Source organism: Carlito syrichta, unplaced genomic scaffold (genome assembly GCF_000164805.1).
Source record: "Carlito syrichta isolate Samal-C Ts95f unplaced genomic scaffold, Tarsius_syrichta-2.0.1 Scaffold308767, whole genome shotgun sequence".
Lineage (NCBI taxonomy): Eukaryota > Metazoa > Chordata > Mammalia > Primates > Tarsiidae > Carlito > Carlito syrichta.
The window spans coordinates 128,937-138,331 of NW_007252863.1; the positions used below are offsets into that span (position 1 = coordinate 128,937).

At 42.3% G+C, this 9,395-nt stretch overlaps 1 protein-coding gene across 1 annotated transcript in view; it reads right to left on the reverse strand.

Annotated features, from left to right (window-relative positions):
- Positions 1 to 9,395, reverse strand: part of HHAT (hedgehog acyltransferase) — a 141,341-nt gene that overhangs the window by 68,096 nt on the left and 63,850 nt on the right. The window contains exon 4 of the mRNA XM_021716340.1: positions 3,671 to 3,865. Coding sequence (XP_021572015.1) covers positions 3,671 to 3,865 — 195 coding nt within the window. The remainder of the gene's footprint in view (positions 1 to 3,670; positions 3,866 to 9,395) is intronic.

A 9,395-nucleotide genomic window follows, 5' to 3' on the forward strand; every position in this document is an offset into this window, starting at 1 on the left:
GGTCTCGAACCCGCAGGCTCAGGCAATCCACTCACCTCAGCCTCCCAAAGGCACGGGATTACAGGCTGAGCCACCGAGCCCGGCCAGTTTCTACTTCTTGTCCAGGATTTCAGCAGCCACCAAAGGGAAAGAAGATGTTCATATCAAAATCACCGCAGGCGCAAGAGCATGGCAACTCAACTAGTTTCTAATCATTTGATCTACTTCTGCAATGTTTTCCAAATCACCATTAACATTTACAGAACAAATGAATATTAACCATCAACATCCATAGCTGATACTAATTGCCCTCCCCAAATGATAAATTCAATTAGCTTCTGTTTGCACACTTGCCAGGTCCCCAAAAAGTTAAAATTTGTTTCTATTTTTATTGAAAACCCATTTTTAAGCACACTTGCTTAAATGATGGCCTAGTTAATCATTCTGGGAAGCTAAATATCTTTTGTTAGAAGATGAAGATGCTAGCCGAGCTCAGTGGCTCAGCCTGTAATTCCACGCCTTGGGAGGCTGAGGTGAGTGAATTGCCTAAGCCTGCAGGTTCGAGACCCTCCTGGGCAACTTGGTAAGACCTCATCTCTACAATAAATCAAAAAATTAGCCCGGCGTGGTAGCACACACCTTAGTTTCAGCTATTTGGAAGGCTGAGGCGGAAGGATCACCGGAGCCCAGCAGGTCGAGGCTGCAGTGGCCGGGAGCAGCCACTGCACTCCAGTCTGGGCGACAGAGTGAGACTCCAACTCAAAAAAAAAAAGATGAAGATGCTACCTGATTTATTCTTGTTGAGTCCAGATTTTGATATATGTGCTTAAAGCTACCCAGTTCATTAGTGAGAATAAGAAAAACTGGCCAAGTATGGTGGCTCATGTCTATAATTCCAGTACTTTGGGAGGCTGAGGTAAGAGCATTTGAGACCAGCCTGGGCAACTTGGCAAGATCTTATCTGTACAATAAATAAAAAAATTAGCCAGGCGTGGTAGCACATGCCTGTAGTTCCAGCTACTTGGAAGGTGGAGGTGGAAGGATCGCCTGAGCCCAGTGGGTCAAGGCTGCAGTGGCCCTGACCATGCCACTGCACTCCAGCCTGGATGACAGAATGAGACTCCAACTCAAAAAAAAAAAGAAAGAAAAATTAAGGTAGGCTCACAACAGCAAAAATTACTTGAACTTTCAAAATGCAATTTTGACAAAAGTGCTTGGCATATGTTATCTCAGAACAATCCCATGAGGAAGGTAGAGCAGCTATTACTCCTGTTTTCCAAATGATGAAATTGAAGCTCAGAGGTTAAATGACTGCCTCCAGCTTCAAGAGCAACAAGAGTCGGTTAACAGAAGAGACTAGAAACCAGGTCCTCTGGCTCATCTTCACCATCATGTTCCTCTCCATCACTGTGCTACCCCAAGGCACATAAATTCTAAGGGCAGTCACCAGAATCAATGAATGAGTTAATGAATGAACATGCAAATGAACAAAAATTAAGACACGATAGGAGGTCCCATCCCATCGTGATTGAGTAAAGAATATCAAAAACTTCCCAGGATTTTGCAAGGAATGTTTATGGGGTGAAAATCAGAAATTAAAGAGGGCTGTAGGAAACCAGATCAGTTCATGTCATATACTCTTCAGAGAGTTGCTGGCCTTTACAAACTGGAACAGAGGTGCAGCAGCACATAAGTGACCAGCGTCACGTGGAACTTCATAGGACACTGCACACACCTATTCCATCCTCTAACCCCATACTATCTCCAGAGGCACATTCACTCTGTCAGCAGGCCTATGCTGAGAACTGGCCTGGACAGAGTCTCATACACAGGTGCATGGAAACACTGCCCTTCCCTCAAAAAGTTTATATTCCAGTCTGCAAGACCAGATGCACCGACAATTTAATCATGTCAAGCAGTGGATATCTTTGTCATATCTTGTAAAGTGAACATAAACACATCCTCAGCACAGAGCCCAGCACCAGTGAAGCAGTCAATAGCTACTCATTGGTTTCACCTGAAGACTCACAGAAAAAGAAACCAACAAACAAGAGTCAGAAAGTGGTCTTACATAGAAACAGAAGTCACTTTAGAGACTGAAGTCTAAGCCATCCTTTGAAGGAGACAAGAGAATCAGGTGGAACGGGATGAGGGGGAGGTTGGTGCCCAGAGGCAAGGTAAAAACGTGTCAAGGAGAAAAGTAAGCAGATTAGCCTGACTCAGACAACAGCTCCTGCCATCCACCCAGGCAGTGTTTGAGAGCCAGGCTAGGGAAGAAGGTTGATAAAGATAGAAAACAGCAGCAACTCTTCCCTGGGTACATGGCCCCCAGTGTGGTGGCTCATGTCTATAATTCCAGAGCTGCTAGTCTCTCGAGCTGGGTGTTCTCAAAGTTGACTGACCCTGACACCGACGGACTCTAATGCCTACAGCCCAGGACAAGACACTGGAGCTGGGAGACCTGGACCCCCATTCTTCTTGCCACACATCCCTACCTTAGAGGAAAGCTCCCACTTCTGAATGGTTGAGAGTTACACACACACTATACTCCCCTTTCCTGCAACCACAAATCTGATGGCTTCCCAGGTAGCTGTCTTTGAGGACAAACCCAGTTCTCCAACTTGACAATGTAAAACCTTGATGGCCATTTATGATTAACTGAGGATTTTGAAATTGTGTACCCTTCAAGAAAAAAGAAAGAAACTAAAAAGGGGGCATTCAACAGAGAGGTGAGAGGTGAGAGGAAACTCAGGCAGCCGGAGTGGGCCTGAGACAGCCTGAGAGTTCTAAACTTTGTTTGCACAAGGAGGGCTAAGTCAATCCTGTTACCAAAGACAGAACCAGAGATGATCAGGAGTCACTGTACAGGAAGAGTTTGCTGAGGGATGCCATCAGCTCAGCAAGGTCACTAAACTCCTAAACTCGGAATGAAGTCTCTCTGACATCTAGCATGCCCTGGGCCAAATCTGGTGTCCACTCACAAAATAAAAACGTACTATTATTGTGATGAAGAAAAAATAAAGCTAAGAGGGTAAATGTTTGTGAAATAAAATTTTACTGATGCAAAGAAAAAGTGAGAAAAATGCCCGGGCCTGATGTCCTCCTCCATTAACACAAACAACTGATAGGTAGTTGACTCTGTCAAATGCCTTTGGGTTTCCAAAAATGAATGCTTGATCTATGTTGGAAAAAAACACTGTTTTCACTTTCCAAGTTCAAAGAGCTTCCATAGGGTGTACACATCAATAACAAATCTGTTGCATCAACTAAGAAGAAAAATGCCTGCCTTACAGGCCATTATGGGCACTGGATAAGTTCTGTGAGTGTTCCCTATAAACTGTAGAGCATTCTCCAGATCATTTTCAGTAAATGCCTGGGGATGGTGGGGTATTCATTTTTTTCCCTTTGTTTCTGGCTCTCTGGTCTTGTGACTTCTAGGACTCTCCATACCTACCCAAACTGGGAGAAAAAGGTACAAGGGCAATCTCACAGGGCTAAATCACAACAGACGCAAAAGACAAGGTTGAAGAATTCACCGGGGTTCACATGTATCAACCCCATATGGCCACTAGGGGGAGCCCCATCACAGTTTACAATTGTCTCTTCTATGAAAACAAGGGTATCTACTGCGAGGATCAGGACAAAGCCAAAGGGGTCTTCTCTTCCCTGATGGTAAGGGGAAGACACTTACCTTAACTTCCTCTACACCTTGCAGCCTCAGTGTGGAGAGCAGGAGGAGAGAACAAAGCCATGACAGGAGCAGCGACCGGAACTGGGCCACACAGAAGGAGATGACGGTGTGGAGGAAAACCATGGCCACACCTGGGGTCCCCAGCACACACCAGCAGGCCCACATTCCATAGACCATGAGAATCCAGGGTCTGTGCTGCAGACAGCAAGGCGTTCGTCCAGAGAGGCACAGAGGGAGAGAGAGGGAGAGGAAAAGAGAAAGAGGTGAGTTCAAGGGCATTGCTATTAAAGGTTCTACATATAAGAGGATAATATTCAGTAACTTAATAACCAAACTCTATTTCCACTGCCCTGAGAACTTGGTACAACATAAGCAAGTTTCAGAGGGACTTTCCACATTAACTCCCAGAATTCTATCAGATCTATCCAGAAGCAAGTAGGCACTTTCCTTACTTTGACCAAAGCCAATCAGAGCCCCAGGTCTTGTAACAATATGATATTAAGCTTACCTTTCAGCAGACACTATGGAAGTCAGAATACAGTTGGAAAAGCTGCCAACCTAGAACACCACACCCTGCATACACTATCCTTCAGAAGTGAAGGTGAAAGAAAGTATCAGAACACATTTCTAGGGAGTCTTTTTGAGGAAATTGGGCCATCCAAACCACAAACAGCTATCTAAAGACTAAGCCAGAGACTTAAAATTTAATATATAATTACATTTTTATTTTTAAGAATATTATTTACTGTCAAATTTATGCCATTAAAACAAAGTGTATCTTATTTGCCTTATGGAATATTAAAGCCACTGCATAGGCTATCTGAATGATACATTTATTTCCATTTGAGAAGAATCAGAGATTATGTTTCTATTTAATTATCGAGTGATTTATAATTATTACATTGAATAAATAGACAAATTAATATTTCTTTGCTTTTATGAAATCTGGTTGGTAAATCCTTATTTTAAAACTGCAATAATGTTTTAACATTGAGACAAAGATATCATCATGGTTTAATGACTCAAGCTTTGAAGTACAACTACTTAAGTTCAAATGCTGGTGTCCCCATTAACTTTTTGTGACATTAGGCAAGTTACTTAACCTCTCTGTGCCTTAGTTTCTTCACATATAAAATTAGAAAAATAACAATATCTACTTTATGAAGTTGTGAGGAATAAATAATGTGTTAATGTTAGAACAGCATCTGCATACATAGTAAATGAAAGGACATAACGTGAAGTCAATATACCCAATGAGCAGTCATTTTAACTTGCCTAAATTGGTCATGTTTCTCTATCAGTTCACTTTAATTTACCCTCTAATCACTAGCCAAGGACAGAACTGGTTTCTCAGAGGTAGCTATTGATAATTGTTTTACAACCCTCTCCCCAGCTTGGTTTGTACTAATTAGGTTTTCTATTTCAAATATTTGCCTCCACCCATAAGACCCAAGTTAACCTAATCAGCCCTTTGTGACCTTCATGACACAGACAGATTCCATCACCATGGCAGCAATCATCTGCCTGCTGTCCATCACCTGACATCAGTACCTGCACTTACCTGCCCTCTGTGATGATGTGAAGCAGACCACCACCCAATCACCTTAATGACCTCCCCCCATCGAAGGGAAAGTTTTAAAGGATTCAACCCGAAGCAGCCATTTGCCATTGCTTTGGTAGACTCTGTTGTATCCACGTAGCTCTTTGAGCTGTGTCCGCCATGTTTCTTAGCTTTGGCCCTCTCCCCTACCTTGGGAAGGTGAATCCCCTCTCTCTCCTCTAATTTGCTTTCTAAATAAACTATATTTTCCAATCTAACTTCTGTGCAGTTCTTTGCATCCTTCTTACGGCACCAGATCACAGACACATCCCCATCGAGCCTCACCTAACATTTGGAGGCCCCACTGAGATATATTTTAACTTAACATTTTTGGAGGCTCCAGTGAGATTTCTAACCTAACAGTAAGGACACTGGCTACAAACACTGGCTATTATTCCTGTATGGAAATATGATGTCTCACAGTATGGATTTTAAAATGTGGTTCCCCAGAAAATACCAAATTGAAAAGTGGGAACTGCCTCAATTTAGGTCTTCTTGTGGAAACAAAAAGACTTCTTTCAGGAAAAGACACATGTGGAGTATAAATGTAAATCCCATTCTTAGATGTTAACTCTTTCAAAATATTACCTAAGTATTATTCTCCCCCAAACCTGTACTCCAGCCCAAGAGAGAACATTTTATATGTGAGACTAGGTCAGCCATCTTTAAGTTCCAAGAAAACCAGAGAAATGTGAAGTTCATTTTTACTATTTTTCCATCCTACTATCCACAGAAAACAGCCACATAAATTTGCTTCAAATACTCACCCCTGAGTAGCGTCCAATTATAAGGAACTCAGTCTCCAAAGACTATTTTAAGAGGTAGTTTTAACAAGCAAAAAAAAGGAAGTTCATTTCCAACATGACCTACAGCATTTACCATTCAAATTCTTTTTCATGCATGTGTGGCTACCTCCACAGACAGAGTTACATTTTATTAAGTGCTATTTGATCCATTTGGAAAAAGTCTGTTTGCTGGGATTCATTTGGGAACTTAACACAGACTGAAGCTGTTTCAACCTGGAAAAGGCTGAAAGAACCTTCAGGAAATACTTGACAGTGCTTTGCAAACCCCATCTACTTGAGAGATTCTATAATGAATTTAACAGTGGTCTCAAAAGCCACCTTGGGCAGACAAATTTGTCCCACATTTTCATCTCCTTGTTTCCCTCCTGCCAAACAGTACAGGCAGACAACATTTAATACTGTTCTCTCTAGGACGTCCCAGAAAATGCTCTCACATGAGCCTCATGCTCCACACCAACATTAATGTTACCCACTTGTTATCCCCAACAAGTACAGGCAAGTCTACCAAATATACATTCATGGCAGATAGGTGAAAAAAAAGGAAAACATGGATAATGCAGAAAGACTCGCCTATACAAAACTGTTGTATAAATTAGAATCCCACTAAAATGCTGATTTTTATTTTTCATCTATACAACTTCCAACCGCAGCCAGGCTCGGTGGCTCAGCCTGCAATCCCGCACCTTTGGGAGGCTGAGGTGAGTGGATTGCCTGAGTCCGCAGGTTCGAGACCCACCTGGGCAGGTGAGACCTCATCTCTACAATAAATTACAAAATTAGCCAGGCATGGTAGCGCACGCCTGTAATTCTGGCTACTCAGAAGGCTGAGGTGGAAGGATGGCTGGAGCCCAGCAGGTCGAGGCTGCAGTGGCCGGGAGCTGCCACTGCACTCCAGTCTGGGCAACAGAGTGAGACTCCAACTCAAAAAAAAAAAAAAGTTGTATTCACATGTAGTTATAAGAAACAATACAGAAAGATTCCTTATATACTTTATACAGCTTCTTCCAAAGGTAACATGTTTTAAAACTACAAAATCACAACTATTATACTGATATCGCTACAATTCACCAAACTTATTTTGATTTCCAGTTTCAGGTGTGGTTGTATATGTGTGTGTTTATAGTTCTATACAATCTTATCACATGTACAGATTCAATATTCACCACAGTAAAGACACAGAACAATTCCATCCCACAAGGATCCCACGTGTTGCCATTTTATACATCTACCTCCTTCTCACTCCACTTTCTGACCCCCCATTCCTAGCCCATGACAACCAGTAATCTCTTCTCCATTTCTAAGATTTTGTCATTTCAATAATCCTACAGTGTTCTACCTTTGGGACTGATTTTTTTTCACTCAGCATAATTCCCTGGAGATTCATTCAGGCTACTACTATGAGTGTCGATGGTTTGCTCCTTTTTGTTGCTGAGTAGTTTCCCACAGTATGGAAGTACCAGCTTGTTCCACCACTTACCTGTTGAAGGGCAACTAGGCTGCTTCCAATCTGGCGTTATTACAAATAAAACAGGCATACATGCATAGATTTTTGTGTAAAATTTAAGTTTTCATTTCTCTGGGATAAGTGCCCAAGAGCACACATGCTAAGCTGCATGGTAGTTGTGAGGCAAGGTAGCTAGCACAGGTTAGAAAAAGATGGATGCATTTCTTGCAGGCGGGTTTTAGGAAGCATTCAGACATTTTTTATGACTTTGTTTTTAACTGCAAGCCAAGCTGGAATGTGAACTTGGCAGCCTACCCATCCCCTTCAACAAATCGAAAGAAAAACTCATCTGATGTCAGAATAGGACAGCCCAACCTGTCAATTCATGGTTTAGCATAATAATCGCTAAAAATCTCTCAAGTTCCCTGTGGAGGGTGGAAGGCCTAATAGCATCCCTTAACTAACCAAAGCCATAGAAATGATAATAAGACCACACTTTAGCTCATGAACCTGTGAATTGGAAAAGTCGGGCAGGTCTCCTGCAAATGACAATGTGTTCTAGAAAAGACCACCACTCCAGAGTGTCCATTACCTGTGTCCCACCCTCTTAGCATATCAATTGTTTCTTAGTTAACAGCAAAAGCACAGTCTTTCTTTTGAGAGAGAGAAAGAGACAGAGAGAGAGACAGAGAGACAAAGACACAGACAAAGACACAGACAGGCAGGCACTTGCTGGTGCCGGGCCCTTCTGATACAAAACTTCTGCCTGTCTTTTCTTTTCTCTCTTCTTCTCACTAATAAACTTTGTTTTAAAATTTTGCTGGCAGCTCTGAAAAATTATTTCAGGGTTTAGTCAAAGGATTCACGAGTTTTGTTCCATACCCTACCTGGCATCAGTTGTACATTTAGTTCTATAATAAACTACTGCCAAACAGTTTTCCCATGTGACTGATCATGCATGTGCCCACCAGTGGTACATGAGTGATCCAATTGAAAGGACAGAGTCCAAGATGGAATTTATCTAGTCTCCTTGAGCTCATACACAGCAATAATCCTTTCCCAATAATCCTTTCCTGGGACCCTAGGCAAGTCACAAGACAGATTTAGGAGAGTAGTATCTTCTAAAGAATTTGTCTTTCAGCTATCAGACCTGTCCCTCTCATCTATGTAACTAACCCACCCATCTGCCTGCTGTCCATCACCATGACATCAGTTCCTGTGCTTACCTGCCCCCTTCAAGATGACAAAACAGACGACCATCCAATCACCTTAACAACCTACCCCCATCAAAGGAAAGTTTAAAAAGCATTCTACCTCAAGCAGCTGCCACCATGCTTTTGCTAAGCTCTGAATGAGCCATTCTCTTCTTTTCTTTTTTCTTTCTCCCAGAAGTGTTGGCTCTAAGGGACTGGCAAGCCAAGCCATGCTTTTCTTTAAGCTCTGGCCCCCTCCCTAATCTTGGAGAAATGAATCTTTCTCTCTCTCTCTCTCTCTCTCTCTCTCTCTCTAATTTACTTTCTAAACAAACTGTATTTTCCAATCTAATTTCATTACAATTCTTTGCATCTTACCTACAGCACCAGCCTATTCCATAGACCTAACATTTCTTGCCGATCTAACACCAGTTGATTCCCATCCTTGCCAATAATTGTTGTTGTAACTAAGTTTTATCTGAGTCATTCTGGTAAGTGCATACTAACATCTTATTGTGGTTATAATTTGAATTTACAATGCTCTGTGTGTGTGTGTGTGTGTGTTTTGAGTTGGAGTCTCACTCGGTCACCCAGACTGGAGTGCAGTGGCCACTCCCGGCCACCGCAACCTCGCCTGCTGGGCTCCGGCGATCCTTCCGCCTCAGCCTTCCGAGTAGTTGGA